The 23609-nt window shown below is 30.7% G+C and overlaps 1 protein-coding gene across 7 annotated transcripts in view; it reads left to right on the forward strand.

Moving 5' to 3' along the window:
* LOC143048109 (dystrophin-like) overlaps nt 1-23609 on the forward strand; it is a 207346-nt gene that overhangs the window by 109149 nt on the left and 74588 nt on the right. For all 7 annotated transcript variants that reach the window (XM_076221562.1, XM_076221566.1, XM_076221561.1 and 4 more), the window contains 12 exons: nt 273-428; nt 774-941; nt 2143-2325; nt 2721-2870; nt 3443-3601; nt 4447-4869; nt 5421-5558; nt 5981-6142; nt 13697-14086; nt 15969-16141; nt 20475-20607; nt 21873-22048. In XM_076221562.1, the coding sequence (XP_076077677.1) occupies nt 273-428; nt 774-941; nt 2143-2325; nt 2721-2870; nt 3443-3601; nt 4447-4869; nt 5421-5558; nt 5981-6142; nt 13697-14086; nt 15969-16141; nt 20475-20607; nt 21873-22048 (2411 nt within the window). The remainder of the gene's footprint in view (nt 1-272; nt 429-773; nt 942-2142; nt 2326-2720; nt 2871-3442; nt 3602-4446; nt 4870-5420; nt 5559-5980; nt 6143-13696; nt 14087-15968; nt 16142-20474; nt 20608-21872; nt 22049-23609) is intronic.

Consider the following 23609-nt stretch of genomic DNA (forward strand, 5'->3'; position numbering starts at 1 on the left):
GAATTTTTAGCACATATGCAAAAATTGGTTTAAATTTTTCTTATATAATCCACTGTTAAAAAAATGGTAACATATTTTGATCAGAAAAGAATGGACCATACAGTAAATAAGTAATGTATTGGTGACAAAACAAATAAAATATTTGCAGTCTTGGCATTTTTGGTGTTTTTAAAATGGTGCAATAAGACTTTTTTCTAATCAATTGTATAGAAGATATTTATTTCCAATTACTGTATATATTGAATTGTAAAAACATATTATATTTTTTTTAGAAATTCTACAAAACCATGAGTGAGTTGAAGACTGAAGTAGAACATGTGATAAAGACAGGCAGACAGATTGTTGAGAAGAAACAAGTTGACTTTCCTGACAAACTCAGTAAACAGTTGGATGCTATTAAACAGCTGTACAATAAACTAGGGATACAGGTGGGTACATTGAAGCATAATAGAAAGGATTTATTTTTTATGAACCTTTCTGATGTATTTCAGAACTCAGAGCAGGATATTTTCACAAATTTGCAGGGTATTATTTTTAAGCATCATAAGTAGATTTTTCTGAATTTCATAACTTTTTTACAGGTACAAAATGAAGAACTTAAACAACTTTTGTGTTTCCTAATTTGAATTTTTATTTAAAAAAATCATATGCTGTTTATCTTGGCATAAAGTCTTTGAGAATTAAAAGTGCATATTAAATTATTTTAGGAAAATATTCATAATAATAGAAGAAATATGATAATTAAATCTGTTGTAAATTTTGTTTTTATGTAGGTTACAAAAGGAAAGAATACCTTGGACAAAGCCTTAAAGATTTCTAAAAAGTTACACAAAGAAGTAAATTCTATACAGAAATTTATAAACACAGTGAATGAAGAGTTAGATACAAGGGACAAAACTCCCATTGCTAAGAATTCTGAAGCTACCTTGTCCTACATAATTGTAAGTATTTAGTAGGTCATAGGAATACACTCTTAAAAGAAAATTGATGTGTGTATTTGCTTTTGCTTACAAGCAAAATACTGTACTGTTAACAGGTGGCTAAGTAATGTTAATGCTTGTTGTGTCTATTGGGCCATATGTTTCTTGTGCAAAGTGTGTTTACTATTATCAGAGATTTCAATTACATCTGCTCAAAAAGTTTTATTTTGATACATATTAGATTGGATTTAATCAAATCTATACTTGGATTATTATTATTTTAGTTAAACTTTCTTGGTATATTTTGAAAATTTAATTTATTTTGTAATCTCCCAGAAAAAAGCATTGGAAGATGAATGTATTTCAATGCTATTTGTTTGTGAGAGTGAGTTTGATTTATTGACATCATATATTTTGAGGTACTGGTAGTAAAATCCACCATTTACCTTTTATAATGTGCAACATGCTTTTAGTCTGTAAAAGTGATTTTGATTATAATTTGAGGTTGTAAAATCCATCACTTAACCTTTTTGAATGTGCAACCTAAGTTTTTTTTCTCAAAATTCAGTTAGATACAGAGTTAAGCAACTGCATAAGAATAGTAATAACTATAATGTATTTCTATACTTCCCAAGGTTAGTCTTAGATTTTACAGTCATAATATCCATTTTCCAACTCTCTTCTATGTAGCATGAGAACTCAATTTGTGACAATAAAATCAATGATTGACGTCGGCAAGTATTGAAATTATATAGTTTTTCCACAATTACTCCATAACATTTATTCACGCTCAAATGTCAAAGGGGACTTTAGATTTGCACTATGTCTGTCTGTCTGCAGATATGGATTTAATATTTGTGGTATTGTTTTATCATGTCAAGTTACAGATCAAGTTTAAATTTTGTTCATGTCTGATGATTTGTGCAGAGTTATGGTCCTTGGACTTAGAAAATTCACTTGAATAATCAGTTTTCTGCACTGTTTGTGTCATTCTTAAAGATAGTGATTTGATAATTGGTATATAGTTTTATCTTGACAAGTTACAGTTCAAGTTTGAATGTTGTTCCAGTCTGATGATTTTGTGCAGAGTTATAGTCAAATTCACTCAAATAATCAGTTTACACCTTTACACCTTAGCAATTTGCTCCTTTACAATGAATTTTTAACTGGTAGGGCACTATGTATTGCCATGCAATACTCATAGAATGCTTGTTTATTTCAGTCTGTTCAGGAAGAAATGACAAAGAGTCAGTCTAAACTCCCGAACACCAGAGATCTCGTATTCCAGTTACAGGAACTAGCAGAAGATGAGGAATTATCTGAAGCTAGACAAACTGTAGAAAATCTGTCTGAACGATGGGCTGTACTAGCTGAAAGACTAGTTTACAGACAGGGGCAGATACAGGTATGGGATACATGATCTTAGGGCTATTACATTAAATTGTATGTGGGAGGGTAGGAAGGGACTCTCAAAATATCCCTACAACCAAGAACGTACAATAATAAAACTTCGTTCCACATACATTTTAATGGAAAAGTCCTTACTGAAAACATTTGATATTGAAAAATTTAGACTAAAATTACCTGTACCAATTTCGAAATACATAAGGTGGATTCAAAGTGAAACTAAGAAAAGAAAAAAATAACATGAGAGATAAAAGTTTCCTTTTTTATTGTTTGTAAAGTTTTCATTTGGTAATAAAATAGGACCTTTTTTTTACATCTTTGTTTCTTGTTTATCAGACAAAGTAATTAAAATGGAAATTTAGCGTAGAACAACTTTCAACATTTTGTTTGTAGGCAGAAGTAGCAGCTTTAGAAAAACTGTTTATTACTTTCCAAACTGCCATAATGAATGTAAAGGAATGGTTAGCTAAAGCTGAGAATATACTGACCACTCAAATACCAGGTCACAGTCAGTTCTCAGATGCACAGAAAGATCAATTTAGGGTAAGTAAAGCAAGCTATGAGAAATCAATTTTTACTAGGGGTGTCAACTCGGCGAAGATTTACTAGACGAGTACTCGTAAGTTTTTACGAGCAATACTCTAGTACTCGCTCGGAAAAACATCTACAAACTGGAAACACAAACTTATACCCATTTTACCTATTGTGGGTCATTCATTGTCTTAAAAATATAGACGTAAAACCCTCAATACTCTTACATATGACTAGGTTATAGTCCCAGGAATTGTATACCATAATTAATAGCTCATTTGCTGCATGTACTTAATACTAAAACTGACAATAATCTAATCAATTAATTAATAAACATCTATAGAAACTGTAAACTCAAACAACAGTATTTGTGAACCATATAAAAACACATTTAGTGACATATTATAGGCTTCTATCAACAGAAACTCTACCAACACAAAATTAATGAGATGTCAGTTCAGCAGTTCTTTATTTGTAAGGTTTATTGATGTATAAACTCTGCCTTTAAATTCTTAATTTTAAATGTTTTCAACTGTTTGAATGTCATTAATAGTTTGCATCTGTGTTTTTATTTATTATTGTAGAGACTGCAGATGGAAATGAATGAATTAGGCAGCCAGGTAGATGAAGTCCGTGAAACGGCAATAAATATAATGAATCGTAGTGATAGATACCATAAAATGGTGGAACCAGAACTGACTCACCTTAACCAAAGATGGGAAGAGGTATCCCAAAAAATCAAGGTAGAACTAACAAACATAACATCAGTGGAGGTAGTTAAGAGGGTGAAAACTAACATGCTTTAATTAAAATTGGGTAGAGGTACCCTACAAAATTACACAGACTTGCTTATCTCTGAGATAAAAAAGCAATGTTGTCTCAATTTTTATAACTTAAATAGTAAGTTTTCAAATAAAAAAAAATGCATTAACAATTTTTAGTAAATATCATTGCAAAAAGTGTATAGGTATTGAAAAATCTTAACATGAGTTTTTCATTATGTTAAGACCTTACTTAAACTTTGAGATGAAGAAAAGCATTAAAGTTCTTTTTCTTTGCTGTTAGTTATGGTTTTGGTGTTGGGTTTGTGCTTAGTGATTTAATGTCAAGAATTGATATGCTATATCCTTTCTCTCCCACCTTTTAGATGTTGTATAATTTATTAGAAATAAGTAATAAAGGTTGAAAGATGTACCAAATTTACCCAGGGTTTAAAGCTTCTTTTTATGGTTAGCCTTAATATCTTGTTCATTATTTGTTATTCTGAATCTTCACAAGTGGTATGAGCTCATTTTAACTATCAGTGTTTTAGTATCTCCTGAGCTGCCAGGTGAAGGGGATATAGAGCACAAACAGGGAATATGAGCTTAAACCCATGTGAAGCCAAAATAGCAATTATATTATTATACTTGATTGTCCTAATTTCTACATTAATTACCATTCTGATCTTCATTTCAGGCCTTATATACCCTGTTAAGTTAACCAATCAAATTAGTCAGGATATTTAATTCCATTAAAATGTTAATCTTTGTACAATTGATAATACAGAATCTGAAGCGTTTGGATGATTAAAAATTGTATATTTCAGGATAAACAGAAAGCTATGACTGTGATACCAGAAATAACAGAAATCAAACGTGTAACTGTTGCTCATGTGTCATCATCACCACTTCGTAACTCATCTCCTGAACGTAAATCCAGAACTCCAGACAGATCTCGCTTTTCACCAGATCGTTCATCTGAATCTTCGGAAAAAGCACCCACACCACCCAGACGTACGTCTGCATCATCAACACCTCGTAGTTCTGTCTCACCGACTTCACCCATGTCACCATCACGAATCACCACCTCACCATCATTTAGTACACCATACTGTGATATTACTGATGAAGAATTTCAAGAACTTTATGATAAAGTGTTGAAAGACATTGTTGTGTTTGATCATAGCCTAGTCAATAAAGGGGAGTTAACCAAAGCTGAAGCTACAGGAAATGTTGAACATATGATTCAGGTATGTGGTTTGGTTATGTCAGCTATAGAATCTTTATTAGTACACACAATTTTTCAAAAATTGCTCTAATTGATTCATGACCATATTACAAAATAAGAGAAAAATAATTTGCTATCCCATCAAGGGAAGATAATTTAAGATGTTTTATTTTGATTATATTACATATCCAAATAACTTGGTTAAGTTTATATAACTTTATGTTTCTAAACAGGATTGATGGTTTGAAATTAAATTCACATTTGTTTATTGGTAAAATGTATTGGTGTTATGACAAGACTTTTTTTATTGTAGTTTAGTTTTGTAACTTTCAGAACATAATGAAACAAATAACTGAAGGTTAGACTTGTACATTATATTATGCATGATTTTATGTAGAAGTACTATTGTAATTTTCATTAATTCTTTAAAGATAACGGATTTTCATGTTCTTTTATTAATTATTATAAATTAAATCAAAGAGCAGTACATAAAAGGAGTAGGGGAAAAAAGATTTCAAGATAAAAAGTGAAGTAAAATAATCAAGACTGATATCAACTCGTACCATTTTGCAGAATATGGAAGATGAAGAAAGACAATTACAGATATCAGTGAGTGATGTATCTGACAAGGGCAGACAACTCTCACACAGTATTGACTTGTCAGATCATGATAAAGCTATCCGTATCTATAGACAAGTGGAAGATTTAAAGGTGAGATTTTAAAATACTATAAATTGAATGTGTTTGGTGCAAATTTTCTTTGGTAAAGATGAAGCACAAATGTATAGCCATGTCTTAAATACACCTCAATGCTAATAAGGGGGAAGGATTCTATTTGTAGTCAATTTGTTTTAATATTAAGTCCTGGTTTGTCTGAATAGCACAATGATAGTTACTCATTTATATGTTTCATATCCCTCTAAAGCAAAAGTTAAACAATACTATTATGTCTGAGAACATTATTGTTTTAATATATTTTCCCCGTTTTCTTTTTCTTTTATTTTTGTGTGTTGAAGGGATTTACAAAGCTAATACTCTAAAAATGAATAGAATGCATGCAGATATTTTGACAAATCTGACCCAATAGAAAATTAAATCACGACAGAAATAAATACATTTCAAATTTATTCTAGACCAAGTGGAATAGTGTAAAGACTAGTTCTGAGAACAAGAAGCATACAATGAGAGTTGTCACACCTAAATGGGTTCATTTTAATGAAGATCTCCAGGAAATCCTTGCTTGGTTAGACAACATAGATCACCAACTTCAGTCAGCAGATTCTCAGAAAGTCAAGGTAAATGAATTACAAGATACCATGCATGACAGAACTGTTACATCTACTTAATTTTGACTTGTGTCAGCAATGAGGAAAGTAGGTCTTTTAACTATTCAACTGTGTCCTTCCATTTGAAAGATGTTCAATGGTTAGAAAACATTTGTCAAACTTTACTTGGCTTCTATGAAAGGGAATAATTTTATATTTTGTCTGCAGCTGGATAATGTTTAGTTGAAGGTTGCCTGCCAATAATTTTGAATTTAACAACACTTATTGTACAAGGAAAATTCTAATTAATCTGTTTTTAGCTTCTATTAAAAAGAAACTATTTTATATATAGTCTGGAGCTTGATAATGTTGAGTTGAAGCAATGTAAGCAAGTTTTATATTAGCCTATTATTTTCCATATGATAATCTTCATACTTGATGTTCTCAGTATAAAAAAAAAACATAGCTTCTTTAAATTTGATAATGGTTAGCCTAACTGTGTGCTCATCTACTTTCTTTTGTCTATTAAATAAATTTGTTGGTATGTGTATTATTGTTCACTAAAAAGCAAGAGCAGTGGTATTAATTGTTAGCAGTTACTCATGCACTTTAAACTCAGTAACTTGTGTTTACAACAAAAGCAACACTTGTTTTTAAATACTAAACAGATTTTATGATGCAAACATACTTTAAATACATCAAACTATCACTGACATGAAGCCATTATTCAGAGATTTTTGTCCATGAATTAATTAACTCTAATGATATTGCCAATAATACCGTAAACCATTTGTGTAGTCTTTCCTTCAAACTGAGATACTAATTACAACTTCAAAGTCACTGCTCCATGATATGATAGACTACATTATGGAAGGGTAAAGTAATTAATAGTATACAAATGTCGTTAACCGTTCAGATATTAAATAGAGGTACACTTGCGCATGTTGAATCGCTGCAGAATCGTGCAGTTTGTTAATTGATCACAGATTTTTAGAAATTGAGTCAAAAGTGGTTTTATCTAACCCTGGATTTTATTACCAGAATGTGAAGTATTTTAATGCAGAACTGACTTCTTTTTGTCATGCATTGCAAGATAGAGTAAGAGATATAGCTGTGAAAGTATAAAAATAGTTGTTTATGATCAGGAGAGACTATTGAGATACTTCTGATATTCATCTGATTTTTACTCATGGTCGGAAAATACTAACCTAAAGATATGCTTTGATTTGCATGCAAACAGATAGCAATAATTTCTGTTGACTTACTTGGGTTAAAGCTCCAGTTTTAGCATTGATTAAACTACTCCCCCCTTCTCTTAAAACGGAGCTATGTTCAACTCACCTTGACCTTTTGTCCATTCAACCAAAAATAGTTTTCGTCAGGAACTACTGAACAGACTGACTTATATTTGGTCAGCAGCTTGACATAGATAATTTGGAAGATTTGAGTGTTCGATTCGCATTCGATTCAAATATTCAATTCGAATTAAATGTACATGTGAACGAGGCATTATAATGTTTTTCTGAAAAATAAGAGAGGCTGGTTTAGCCTTTGATTGAAATTTGAAGTTGCTTTCGACATGAAATAATAATAAAAAAAAAAAACGAAAGTTTGTCTGATAACTTCATCTGCCAATCCAAAAAGGCTGTTATAAGTATTGTGGGACATTTAAGTAAAAAAAAATAATGGATTAAATCAGTATTTTTTTTCAAAAGTTTATCTGTTTTGGTCTTGATTGCTTACTAATTGCGACATTTGTGTTTTCACACTAGTTATAGACACTCAATGATAAGTTATCCTGGGTATTAGATCCATTTCAAAACAAGTTCTTTCTTTCATTGCTCAAATTTTGTCCACATATGTCTCCATTTTACAATTTCTCCAAACAAATAAATATCAAAATTCAAAATGGCCACCATCTGCAGTTTGTGATTATTTATAGTACTACAGCATATACCTCAGAGTCTGTAAAGGTTTAACTCATATTGACTTGAAGATGTGTTACTGAACACACTGAGTTTTGACATTTTTATATGCATCATGCATGTTTTATAGCACCATGTGTATTGTTAGATATTTCTGTATCTTTTATATTATTATTTATCTATCTCTCTTAGGAACTTGATATTAGTTTATATTTTATCTGAGATAAGCTTACTTGCAGATGTATAGACCAGATGTTCTTTTGCTTATATACACCTAATGTATTGATGGGATATTTTTTTTTAACACCAGACAACTATCATTTTTTACTTATTTCTTTCTCAGTATTCTTGCCATTTGTAAAAAGTAGTACTGTTTTTGAGGATGTGTGCTAAGATAAGTTTTTAGGTGTTATAAGCTTGCCATTTATTTAGGCGGTTCCAATTAGAAGAAAAAAATATGTGTGCTATTCCGACTAAGAATAACTTTATGCACATTAAATTTACATTACTGATTGAAAGTTTAAACTTGATAATATTCTTTAGAAATTGTAATCCTTTCCTCCATAATGATGCCTTTTGACCCCACCCCCTATACTCCATAATGATGCCTTTGACTCCTTTGTGTAGTGCCCTAGTTGAAACATGTTGCCAAATAAAAGTCTGTATCAGACTTTATAAATTTTGTATCTAATATCATATGAAATTTGAAATGTATAACTGGTCTACTTAAGGTGCAGTTAATATTCCATTAAAGTAAGCATATTTTCAGCATTTTAGTATGTAAAAAAAATAATTTCATGGAGGTAATGAAATTTGATATTTAAAGTAGAAAAATCTGAAGAAATATCTTAATTTTTTTCAGCTCTAAAATTTAATGGAAAAGATAATGTAATTAATTATCCAGAATTTGTTACTATTTTGTTAATTTTGAACATATGATAATAATGAGTATTTATTGTTTTTATTGTATCTCCTCCACCTGTGTAATTACGCGAGGTCATCATTACTATATAATTATTACCTGGATGATCACTTACAACTTCGTCATCTGCCAGAATTTGGCAGTCGTGTTTTATCTTCAATGTCTTCTGTTGTAATGGTCGATCTTTTTTCGTTTATTCAGTGTAGCTATAGTAATTTTATTTAAGTGGATTTTCGGGAGTGGGTAGCACTTCATGGAATGGTTTTAGTTAGTGCATTATTTCGTAAAAAATCTATAGCCACTGTAGTTTCTTTCGTTTTTAGACTTTATAAACTTGGATTGAAGATTTTTCACTAGTTTATACAAGCTATCATTTACATTTAGAAAACCAAGTTCTGCTGGTTGAAATCATAGTATATGCATTAAAGAATGTGATTGATTCTGTGTTCAGTATTAAATTGATATGGTACTTAAATTCAGTATTGAAGGATAAGAAAAAGGGACATCAGAAAACAGTATAGTATTTTAAAGAAAAGATGAACCAGCAGGTCACCTGTTATAATAGTAAATACTATATAGCTTATTGTTTACATCTTATACAACGTTGAATGTTGCATAACACATACATTTTATTTCAAAAAGGGAAACGAGAGAAGCAATAGCAAGAAGTCTGTTAAACTCATCTTCTATCCAGAAATAAGAACATTTATTTTTTATCTGTTGGAAAACAAGTTCGTAGACACCTTGTGAATAACAGGGCAGGTGATTGTTGCTTATTCTTGTCAATATCAGCAAAATAATATTACAGAAAGGAGAAAAGAACCATTTACACTGAAAGAGAATTCTGTGTTTTATCTGAATGATATCGCAGGTGTGTTCTATTCATTAGAAAAAAAGTGGTTGTAATCATAGGAATATGAAGGTTTATAACATTGAATGAAGAAGCAGTTATGAAATTTTGTAAGAATTTAGCTTTTTCATTAGGAATCAAAGATAGCATAAGATACAGATTTCAAAGTTATTAAAATGTTTGAAAATTATCCAGAAATTACAGTTATGACCTTGATATTGAACTTTGCTTCATAAAAAAAAGTGTTTTTTGTGATAACTGAAAACTGTTTTAATTATCGTAAAATATACATCATATAAAAATTATGATTTTAGGAAAAAAAATGATGTTCTCATAACTTCAAAAGATATCAATGTGCATCATCAAGAGGAAATAGATTTAAGAATATATTAATGGATGAAATACATGTTTTTATAATAAAATCATGCACATTTATTTCACATGGAGATTAATCCTTTACTAGGAAATAACATTTTATTACAAGTGATTAATATTCGTTTTTCACATTAATATTCCTGCTAGAAAAAGTGCAAAAATGGAATTACAGAAGTTGCAAGAGGATAAGCAATATTGTTTTCATATAATTTATTTTATCTGATAGTTTAAGAGTTGATGTATTCATTTTACTTGATTTGGAATAGTAATCCAGTTTGAAAATATTTGTGGCAAATATTCCAATTAAAAGTTGCCATTAAAGCAATGAGTGACTTGGTGACTCTTCTAACGGCTGTAGTTATTCTTATGACATTACTACTTATGTGCTTACTGACCGTAGGAATTGGTCTTGGTGCTTGGCTCCTCAAAAATGTAGGTATTCATTTTATAAAATGTGAACGCAATCTTTATGAAGAATATGAATGTTATTACCAAAAATATATTTTAAACAAACCATTAGTCACAATACTGTCCTCTAGACTGAAACAATATTTCTTGGTTCACTTAACATGGAAATATAATAGCAAGACATAGACACATATTCTTGTTTAATCAATAGTATATAGTCGTGTAAATAAAAGGGGGAGGGATCTGAAAATGATATAATATTGCAAAAATACTAGAGAACAAGTTATTTTGAACAATTAAAGGCTTTTGATTTCAAATCACTTTAAGCTTTGCGGTAAATGTAAGTTTGGATACAAGAAATCAGTCAATGTGGGTAAGATATGTGTGACAGATCTTAATGATAATTACTGTTGACTATGTACCATCCATATGGCATTGATTTAATTGTTCTCCTCATCAATATGATGTATCTGTTACTGTTTTTATAAACAGAATGAAGGAACCAAGAGTAAAATACAAATAAATAATAATGTCATAAAGAAGAAAAAATTGTACTAAAAAACAGAACTTAATGATGCATTTCAACTAAAAGATTGGCCTTGGTGGCGGATAGGTCGAAAACAGACCTTAGTTATACATTTCCCACTAAAAGATGGGCCTTGCTAATCAAATGGTTTAAGAAGTCATAGTCCTGAACATGCATGAAATATTTGCCACTGGATGTCAAGCAACCAACAATCAATCAGTCTAAATAGTCAAACTACTCTATCACTAGCCTGTCAACACTGTTCAAATTGTGCACATGGCAGGTATGCTAGACTCAAATCTTTAAGGTCTGGTTCTCTCTGGGTTCTTAGCCTTCCTCCACAAATAAAAAGTTAGCCACAAAATAGCACTAGAGTGATGAATATGGTGGTTAACATGAATCAATCAACTAATCTACTAAAAACATCAATTAGAACGCTCATTCTTAACAAAAAAGAATTTAAGTTGAAGGTATTTTCCTAACATATGGAATTCATTTTTGTCTTGGTCAATTTTTTTTGCCTTGAGTATTCATTAAATGTGACTTTGTCTTTAAGATAACTTGCTTCAAATTTAAACCATATTTGATAAAAAGATATTTGAATTACAAATTGGCATTGATGTGATCATATGAATATGATTTATCTTTAAATATTTGTATTTAAGTGTTTTGTCTGCATGAAAATTGATCTGAATTTGTAACTTTGCAGCTAAGGTACAAATTGCAGTGTAAATTACAAACTAACAGGTAATGATTTAGAAAAATTGTAAATGTTGCATTAAGTGTGGAATAATGGAAATTGAAATGTTTTGGTCTAAGATTTATCGGTTAATAGATTTTTCACATGTTTTTTTTGTTTTTTTGTAGGGAATGATAGACATCATTACTTATCGATTCATATTTTATTACTGACAAATACTGATTGTTGTAGTTTCTTTATTTTTTTAAAGGGGGAGGGGGGCACAACTACAGTAAATGGTTTTTAGTTATTCTTTATTATAAGTTGAGGTAGAATTTCTTAAGACCCATCTGAAAGTGTTCTCATTTGAAACTTTTTGAAAATAAGACAAGGCATGATCAATGTTTTCAGTTTCATTTAGTTTATGAGATTAAGTAATGTTGATATAGCCAGAGAGTTAACCTTCCAGATCATTTGGTCTATGCTGATGAGTTGTCTTATTGGCAATTTTACCACATCTATCTTCTTATTTTTATATTAATTATTCCATTTGATGACAAAAATGCAAAAATATTCAAAAAGATAGGTGAATGCATGATAACTGAAGAGTTGGCTAGTCCTTCTTTTGTGGTCTATTTTTACATATGCACAAACAATGAAATGATTTTCTCAGATGCTAATGACATTGATGCACACGATGAATGCCATTATGAGACCAGAAATACCAGTAATTTTCAGGGCACAGTGCAAATCTTTTAACAGTATAACTCTTCAGCATGTACACAGACTTATAGGAACCTATGGTTCATTAGTAACATCGTAAAGTGGTAAAGCCATCTTCTATCTCTTCTTTTTCCCACGTTGCCATTTTTTGCTCTATCTTGGAAGTGAAAATTATTATACCAGTTATTAAGTATCTTCAATATCTCTGACTCAGCCTGATTGCATCGTTACTTTTTTATTTCATATTCTTTGTTAATAAGATCATTTACATGATATTCTTCCTAACTTTATTGCACTGGTATCTGAACTGCAGGTGGTAGGATCAGGTATGGCAACTTTCAGTTTTTATGGTTGCCATGTTACCAAATTTCAGTTTTATTCTGGCTTTCTGCACATTTTGATTACATGACTGACAAAACCCCTTCTACCTGATTAGTTGTCCTGAACATGCATGAAATATTTGCCACTGAACATATAGCAACCAACAATCAATCAGTCTACCTAATTGGGCCCATGATCTGCATGGAACTACAGAAATTCATTACTTGGATCAGTCACACATCAGACCTTGTTTCTGTTAATTGATACTTTTGATTATGAAAAGGGGTTTTCCTAGCTCTGCTAGGATGAGGATTCTTGTTGACCTAGACTTTTTCATCTTTTTTACATAGATTGTGACCTTGAGAGGTCATACCAGTGTTATGTTGTAGTTGGTGTTTTAAACAATTGATGGATTTAGATCATTTCAAGAATGAATCTAATAGAAGTTTTGTCCATATTTTAGTATTTACTACATATTCATTATTATGGGTGTTGATACCAATGGGATGTAACCACAAATTTGAATTTTGGACAATGGGCAAAGATTCTGTAGGCTTCTTTTTAGACTTTGTCAAAACCAAGAAATCAAATATCCCAGGAAAATGAAATTAAATATCCCAGAAAAGCATAGTTTTCCTCATTCCAAAGCAATTTGTTCCCACAAAAATAAATGAATCCATAGTGTATAACAGCTTTAGACAAAATATTTCAGAAACAGGTGGCTTATACTTCATTGAGTTGCTGGTACTGCCATGGATTTTTAAACCTTAGTCAGAAGTTTACAGAAAAGTAGTTTATCAAAAAAAAGGAATAGAAGCAGAGATATTTTAATTTGATAATATTTCTTTTTTGCAGGCTTTTGAAGATGAACTGAGGAAGAGACAAACAAACTTTAGTGCTATTACAAGGAAAGGAGAACAACTCTGTTTAGAAGGTGCTAGTGAAATTACTGAACCAGAACTTCATAATATTAGCAGACGTTGGAATGAAGTTGACAATAAAATTATTTCCTACCGATCTCCTGTTCGTGATGTCAGTGTTCCTGACAAGGCAAGTCCTGTATGGGCTTCTCGGCCTACATCATTATCACCGTCTCGGAAGGATTCTTCCTCTTCACCATCAAGATTTATGATGGATTTACAAAAACTATTGGATGAAATTTCACATATTCGAAACACTTTGAGATCACCAGAATTACATGGAAAGGAATTCCAAGATTTGTCTCAACAAGATGCCATATTGAAGGTTTGTTTTATATTTCTAGCATTGTTGGTGTTTAACTGATATATTGTTTGTAAGGTTTTAACGTCACTTCCTCTTTTGGTTTTGACATGAAGGTCAGTGTTTATTGGTGAAAGGAGCCAGAACATTTAAAAACCAATTACCGTAAGCAGGAAAACTGGCATTCTAGGTGGAGAACACAACTGCAACGAGCTGGGTTTGAACTCTTTTTTTCTGTAGTTTATGTAAAGGAAACACTTCAAAATATGAAACTTTAAAATTAAGAAAAAAATTTAACAGCACAGACAGAAAGACTAAAGCAAGTAAAACATCTAATTTAATTGAAATTTGTGATGTTTACAATTAAGATGTGTATTGAACTTATATTTGCTACATTATTTTTGGCTGAAACTGTCTGAACAAAATTATTCAATCATCATTATTATTTTATGTAGAGAGTTTCTACAGTGAAGTGTTGCTTTCATTAGCAGTATGGTGTCTATTAACATAATTAAAGATGTGCATTCTTTTGAAACATTTTGGGCACAAATTAAGCTATTATCATTATCTTGATTAAATCAATTATATTTTCATATTGAAAGGACAGCTGCCTGTGTAAAAAATGAAAACAAGCTGTGTCAAGCTTTTTGTTGGTCCTAATCCAAGAATATACATCTTGTAATGTCTGCTGCTGACACTTTTGGCATTTATGATCTCTACGTTACTGTTGTATATGCATTCTTTATTGTCCACTAGTATATCTTGTTATACATGACGAGAATGCTTGTAAATATTAGGATCTGTTGTACCAAGAGATTGTTTGGATGTCCAAATTCTTGTCTCTATTAAAGATAAAACCTTTATTCATAAGAAAAAAAGATGTGGTATATTTGTCCTTGAGAAAAAAAACTAACATGCCATAAAGATCCAAAAGAAATACAGAGGGAAAAAAATAAGGTCAAATTTAGAAAATATTGTTTATTGTGTCCCTATGGACCCTATTTTTCATGCCTTGAAATGTTTTTATTGACACTTTGTTAGCAAGTATAAGAAAATAGTTTTTATTTACCATTGAGTGTTCTATCTTTGATATTTCTACGAGTAAATTTTTAAATATTTTTACGTATAAATGTTAAAATGAACATAAGATAAATGGTGTAGATTATTCTAAATAATATTTTTCATCAATTAGTTAATTTTTATAAACATTAATTAGATTTCTTTTCTTTTCTTTTGTTGTTGGGGGGGGGGGGGGGTTTATTCAGCTTACCTCTTCATTATCCAGACCTGTTTAATACCACAGTGATGTATAATTGGGCTCAACTACTTTTGATATGAAAAGAGTATATAGCACTAATTTCAGAAAGGCATCAGTTGATATACTTTTCTCTAGGTGTTTAAGTAAGCTGTGAAACAGTGGTTATCCCAAGATGCTCTCAATGTTCTTCTGTTTGGTCTAATTTATAATATTTTATGTCAGTGATTACCTGGTGTTTCATCTATTTATAAATACTATAAAACCTTGTTTATCTCATACCATTTCTTATGTAAAAAATGGCACTACCCAGGTGATATCATTTGGAACAACTAATTTTATGCATGTTAATTATAAAATGAACAATGGAAAAAAAGCATGCCAATTTGGAAATATTGAGATTTTTTTCTTTTGAATAATTTTACAGACTTCACTGTTTTCTGCCAAAAGGATACAAAGTTGTCATACAGTACTCATTATCCCAATGAAAACATTATTCATATTGAACGTTTCCAAATTTTATGTTTTTAAAGTAATATCACTTCTGTTAGTTTCCAAGCATCAGAATACAGGCTATAAGGAATGCATTGATTTTCTCCTTGTACTAAACCACGAGAGACTGTGTAATTTAACTAAGACTTATATTTTCAGAGAGTCAAGTCTGATCTACAGAAATTAAGTAACAGAGTGGAGAAGATAGAAGAATTGAGATTGGAAGTGCTGCCACAATGTACGGTAGATGAGGGGAGACAAATAAGGATAAGTCTAGAACAACTTAGCGCTGATCTACGACAGGTTAATGATGACTACGACATTAGTTTAAGGTAGGTTGACAAATGTTCGTAACTGCACCCGATTCACTCGGATTGCTACAAACAAAAGTTTAGGAAGGATTATATTCAACCCACAAATGCTGTTTAAGTCTCAAAAAGGTGTCATGACATGACCTTATTAGCATGGACTGTTCTTGTTTCTATTTATGTTTGATAACTTTGAATCCATGAAAAAACTTAATTGACACTAAATAAAATGGCAGGGGTAGGAATAAGGAGGGAGGTAAATATAATGACAAGAGGTAGGAATAAGGAGGGAGGTAAATATAATGGCAAGGGGTAGGAATGAGGAGGGAGGGTTCCTATTAGCTCCTCTGTATCGGTCTATCAGTGACAACATTTTCTTGAAGAAAAGATATTGTTTTGTGTGTAGTCTTCACATAATAGGCACAATGACTTATTCAGATGATTACACAGGTTGATTTTGATTTTTATTGTTTGACTTTTTTACTGTGACAGTATAATACTACATGTACATGTACCACTGATGTTATGATAATTCAAGTCAAGTTTTAATTCACAATACCTGTATATGGGTTACAAACCTTAATTTTTGCATACTGTCAGCGAAAAAACATGCATTGAAATCATAAAAAATAATTTCCACAATTTTATTTATAAATATTCACCTTATAAAATGTGGAAGATTGTTAAAAGACATCTTTTATCTGTTTTTAAAGGCAGATGATTATAAATATTTCTGCTCCATTGAAAAGTTGTTAAAATCAACATATTCATCATAACTCCACTGAACCCCTTGTCATATATATACAGTATTTGAATAGGGACCCACAGAGATCAATTAGTTAACAGATCTTCTTTATCCTACAATTTTTTCAGTAGAATTACATGGTATAACATGTTCATATTTTTTGTATGGAATACTTCTTTGTTGACATTTTTTTTTTCATATTTGATAAGTTTTTTTGTTCAAGAATTTACCAGGGTGCACTTTCATCCCAAATATTGGCAGCTCAAAAGTTTCAGCAAAAGATTTTGTTAAGTTAGTGGTCTGTTTCACAGACTTGAAGTGCTTAATATTATGGAAGATTATTGGTTTCTTTCTCCATTTCACCATCTTCTTTCTTGGTAACTGAATAGGAAGTACCATTATCTTAATGTTCTAATCATAGGAGGTAGGGATGAGATCTAAAACTAACTAAATTATTTATAGTATTACAGAGACTTGACTGTTAGTGTTTCTCTCCAACTATTGCAACTCATTCAATATTCTGACCAAATTGCAATTTGTTTTATTAAACCAAACTGTTCAACTGGTTATTTAAAACAAATTGCAATTTGGTCAGAATTTTTAATAAGTTGCAATAGGTGGAGAGCAACACTAACAATGAAGTCACAGTAAAGGATTATTTTTTTCTGAAGTTACATATCACAAGATAATTTTAATATTTTTATTTGTTTTAATCTTCATAATACAATAAGTCTTTCTAATAACATGTATTGGTTGTCACACAATTTTGTTTTAAATATAAAAAATGTATTCGCAAATTAAAAATTTAAGTGAAAAAAGGTTATTTTTTGGCACATAAATTTCATTCCATTTAAAGATAATAATTAAATGCATCTTGATATTTAATGAATTTGACATAGTTTAGCTTAGAGGTTGTAAATGGCAAGCTAATCACTACTTTTTAATCCAAAATTATTCATTCAGTTTTTCCATAGCCCTGAGGCATTGTTCATGTCATCTTATCTTTTCCTCAATACCATTTTTGTTTGATTTTCTATATAATGAACAAGTTGCATATTGTGAATTGTAATTATGATCTCGGTCACAAGTTGGGCGGGACATAGACGACACTTAGCCATCGCTTCATTTCCTTCATTCATAAATACCTGTATAGATGATATAAGATACCCTTGTACATGTATTAGTTTTTGAATGGGTCATCAGTTTGTGTCAGTTGTTCAATGATAAAAATATTTGTTTATTGATAATTTTTAATCTGTTAAATGAAGGATTTTACAAATATTCAACAGATATATTACTTTATTTTGGATATATGAACATCTCTTATACAAACAATTAATTTTAATGACATACAATACATTGAGATATTATATATTGGAACGTTGATAGTTATCCATTTACACATCTAGACATCAAGACAACTTTGATATAATGGAATGCTTGATAAGCAATATTGGAATCATATAGATTCCAAAGTTAAAAACATGGAATTAATTTGAATTGTTTCTCGCCAGAAATTGTCTTTATTGAACAAATTCTACTATAAGAGAAAAAGACATTTTGTATTGATAATTCTGCAGAGTGAGGACATAAATTTGCAGTCTGGACAAATTATACAAAAATGACAGTTTGATTTCTGAAAAAAAACTATAGAACAAAATATTTCAGATTAGAAAAGTTTAGTAGAAATCTCTTGTATAATACATAAATTGTCACAATTCAATTTCCAAATCTTTTGGGACTTTCTAGGCTAGTTTGATGAATGGAACATACTCATGCTAAATATAGATTTATAGATTTTTTCACCTGAAAATAGGTCAAGTTGTCATTTTTATGAGTGTAAGCCATGCAAAATGGTAAAAAAGCAGAAACAGAAATTCATAAAGGACGATTGATATTTATAATACTGAAAGGACATAAAAATGGATTAAGTTAACATGTGATTTGGAGGAGCCTTTCATCAATACGGCACCAAGATGTAAATTTATTTTTTAAAGTGGATTGAAGATTTAACAACAAAATTTCATAAAGATCAGACACTATTTTATTGTTTCTTACATATCCTTTTATTGAATTTGCATGAGGCTGTGGAAACTTGATATACAGAATTGACAGATAATAAACATTTGTATTGACATGTTTGTAAACATTTGGACGGATATTTCCTCATATATTGATAGCCTTTTATGGAAATAACATCATATTCTGATCTAAAACTTACATGATAGTTTATTACATGGGAACAGATCAATTGGGATGAATTGACATAATTTGGATTTATTTTATAGAAAATATGAATATTTATTACAACTATAACTCAAATGCATTCATTCAATAGATGGATTGATCATGTTACTGTTGAGTTCTTGTAATAAATTTAGATGTGTGTCGAAATCTTTCTGTGTGTAATGAAAAAGTGAAATGTCTACTATTGTTGATTGACATTATGAATATTGGACAGTACATAAACTTTTGATTCAGAGAAAGAATTTATTACATGCACCAATCTGCCAGAAATAATTACTACACTGTTACATGCACCTATCTGCCAGAAATAATTACTACAAGTGGATTTTTTGTTAACATGTTTGTTTACAATAATTAGGTGTATATTATTAACATCCTAATAATCATTGTAAGAATGATAGAAATGTAGAATTATGGCTAAGATATTACATGGAAGAATTGTGGTCCCTAATGATCCAGTGCTTCTCATGTAAGTGTTAAATTACAGCTGATATTTGCGGTCTCTAATTTCCTTGAATTTCTCATGTAAGTGAAAAATTGCAGCTGAGAATTGGGGTCCCTTATGGCATTGTATTTCTCATGTGAGTGTTAAGTTACAGATGAGAATTGTGGTCTCTAATGGCATTGTACTTCTTATGAAAGTGTTAAGTTACAGATGAGAATTGTGGTCCATAATGGCATTGTATTTCTCATGCAAGTGTAAAAATTGCACTTGAGAAGTTTTGTCTCTTATTGCCTTTCATTTCTCATGTTAGAGAAAAATTACCTATGCGAATTGTAGTGTTTGCTTCTTATGCAAGTGTAAAATGGTAGTTGGGGATTGTGATCCCTTTTCATCCTGTACTTCTGATGTAAATGTAAAATTACAACTGAGGATTGTGGTCCCTAATTAATCCCTACTTGTTTTGTAAATTTTAAATACCAATTGTTGATGTGGTCTGTATTAATGTCCTTGTATTTCTCATTAATGTTAAGACTGGCAAAGGTTGTCTCTAATGCATGAAAATATTGAAAATTTCCCTAAAGGTTCTTGATTTCTCATGCTGGTGCGGTTTAAAACCACATCTTCCATGAGTACATATTTCTCATGTGAGTGTTATAGAGGACAACCATTTGATATATGTTGGTTGGGAGGTTGGGGGTTGGGGGTAGGGGTGTTGCTTAAAGAATATTTATGTTCACTTGCTGCCAAGAGTTTGGTCTTCGCTCTCAGTTCTCAGGTGAGATGGTTTGGTCACAATAACTTGTTTATTTCCCTAATGTATAGACTGAAAAATGTGGATTTAATCAGTTGGTATATTATATTCTGATATGATGATTTTACAATTGAAACATTCCTTATATTATGAACTGTTTACATTGTAGGAGATGGACAAAAGCTGCAGAACAGTGGCAGCAATTCCATAGTGATCTGAAATCCTTATCATCATGGTTGGATGAAGCGGAGTACAAACTTAAAACTATCACCGACAGTCCTGACTCGGATGCTGTTTATAAGGTAAAATATTGTCAGATTAGAATTTAGACCAATGATTGATAGCTGTTATATGTCCAGCGGCAAAGTAATTGCATTTTCAGGACAAAAATTTGTTAATGCAATATAAATATAAGCCTTTTTTTCACTAGACCAACAGATTTTTAAGAAGTTTGCGCATAAGGTAAAAGGCCATTATTTCATTGTATTTATTTTTGGTTTGCTGTCTACTTTATTTTGTCTTCCTATTTATAAGTTTATATCTGTAAAAGCCTAAATAGCAATAGTATTTAAAAATCATGGCACCGTAATAACATGCCATAAGGTATACGATATCATTAAGGTATACAATATCATTAGATTATTTGTAATATTCAGACCTTCAGGGGGACATGATAAGTCTGATTTATATGCATTTTCCTATATTCGTATATTTATCCTCAAGATCAACATGTTTTTTACAGAAAATTATTAATAATTGATATAAATATGATATGATGTACTATGGTAGTAGATTCTATATTGAATTATTTCACAAAGAAAATTGGATTATTATTGAATTATACACACCATGTTATATGAATTGCTTTATCTTATAAATCGGTTTTATGCAATACTTTTGCCATTAAATTCATTCTACTGATTACTAAGGTTTTGGAAATATGCATGAAAAGGGGGTGGCAGTAATTTCATAATGTTTAAAACCCTTAATGTCTTGTGGTTAGGAACAACTTTAATCCTAAGATAATTGTTCTTAGCAATCCATTTGACATTATGATCATACCTACATTAAATGGGTACAGTGTTTTTAAAGGAAACAAACAAAAAGATATAAATAAGTACTTTATGGTCTATCATATGTACAGCTTGTAACAATATCCCTTCAATAATTTTTAAGCGTCTTTCGCCCGTAGTACTATTAATTGTGGATCATATATGTTAAAGATTGATTTAGACTTATAGCACCTTTTTGACAGTCTTGTTTATAAAGTTATTTTCTAGTTAATCCAGTTAATCTCACCTTGACCCAACATTAACCTTTTTAGATTATGAAAAATCTAATAGTTTGACTAACAATGATTCTTATTTCAAAATTATTCAGTCACGAAATTTAATCAATCATTAATTAACTAAAATTATGTAAAATTTAATTGTTGCTCTGGAAGGATGTTTTTATACACTACCTTAGTATAGCCAGTCCATTCACCCCTTGATTGACCCTCGTCGCTAGAAGATTTTGTTTAAATTAGACACAAAATTAAATAGATTAGGTACTGATCTGTATTTAGGTGTTAGAGACTGGTATAAAGAAAAACCAAGGAAAGGTTAACAGTCTAAATGCTTCAGGGAAGGAAATAGTACGCCATTCTGCAGCCATAGATGCCTCAGTTCTTCAGGAGAAAATAGAGGTGTTGAATGAGCGATGGAAAGTTGTTTGTTCTACAGTCGTTGACAGACATGACAGGTTGGTTGCATAAAAATATGTAAATCTATTATATGTATATAAAGTTAGTTTGAAATTTACCTCTGAATTCAATTACATGTATATCCATGTATATTAATATTTGAATTTGTATGCAAAAGACTGATGCAGTAATTCCTTGATGATCAAAATTGAATTAACCAGCTGATTTATTGTATATAGAACACTTTCAGTAATAAGATAAAGCTAAATCGGAAGCCAATAACTGTTTTAAGTTCACCAGAAAAGAATTTGCAGGATATAGATTGTCTACTCAGAATTACCAAAGATCATTAAAGGTGTTATTCTTTTCAACTTATATCTGTTTATTGTATGCCATAGTAATTTCATTTTTTTCTGTAAGGCAAATAAACCAAAAATCTTGGACTTGACATGAAATAGACTACGTCATCATAGGTAAAAAAGCGATAAACAGATTATCATTGGTCATCTCAACTCGACTGCTTTTCTCACTTTGGCTGTACTGGCTAAAGTGAGAAAATCAATCTTGTTGATATAATCAAAGATAATCTATAATTCACCCACAAAGTGTAGGGCTTACAATTAAGAATAACCTTGCCCGTGAGTTTTAAAGTTCTTATGCTGGTTGCTCATTACTCAATTCATCAGAACTTTGACCCAAGGAATTGTTCATGGTCATGGTCATTTTTGGTTAATGCATTAGAATTATATATGAGTATCCGTGTACTATCTGCACCAACTTGTTTTAGGGGATTGGACCCAAGATAAGTCAGTTTGATCAAGTTGAAGTCTTTTTTTTTTCAGGAACATATTACCATAGAGCGCTGGATTATTAATCAATTTGGATTTCCATTAATGTTTTGTTCACTTGACACTTTTTGATTGTAAGAAAAGATATTGGAATACTTTTTTGCATTTTTTTTTGAAAAAACAAATTCTGTTCAAACTTTAAACAGAAAATAAAGTACTTTCAATGAAAAGCTTGAATTTTTTACTGTACTGGTAAATGAAAATGTATGTTACTGTTCTTTGGTCAGGCGTCAGATGTCTCTCATGTAATGTATTGTGGAAATTGTTTATTGATTCTATCTGATGTTGATACATTTGTTACAGAATGTATATTGTATAATTAAGCTCTCTACTGCATCATTCTGTAAATTAATCAACGTCTTTTTATTCTTCTTCATGGAATGTCTTCAAATCTTTAGTGTCCAAACACAGGTAAATTGCTTTAACTTTTTGAATGGGATATTAACAATTGAATAACGTTAAGATTTGAAATCTATTTGGTCCATTTCGCGATTTAAAACTATTTCAAATAGCTGCTGAGATACTTTACCTTGAAGAAGAATATTGTGTATTATTGCTATTTTATGCATTTTTCCTTTGATCTTTTTTTGTGATAATTTTTCATATCATGCTTCTCGCTTGAGATGGAAAATTATCGCTAGAAACTAAGGAGGCACTTGGCATTGCTAATGAAATTGACATAGGTTAAATAGTGATAAACAGATTATCATTGGTCATCTCAACTTGATTGCTGTTCTCGCTTTTGGCGTACCGGCTCAAGCGAAAAAATCAA

Source organism: Mytilus galloprovincialis, chromosome 10, assembly GCF_965363235.1.
Source record: "Mytilus galloprovincialis chromosome 10, xbMytGall1.hap1.1, whole genome shotgun sequence".
Taxonomy (NCBI): Eukaryota; Metazoa; Mollusca; class Bivalvia; order Mytilida; family Mytilidae; genus Mytilus; species Mytilus galloprovincialis.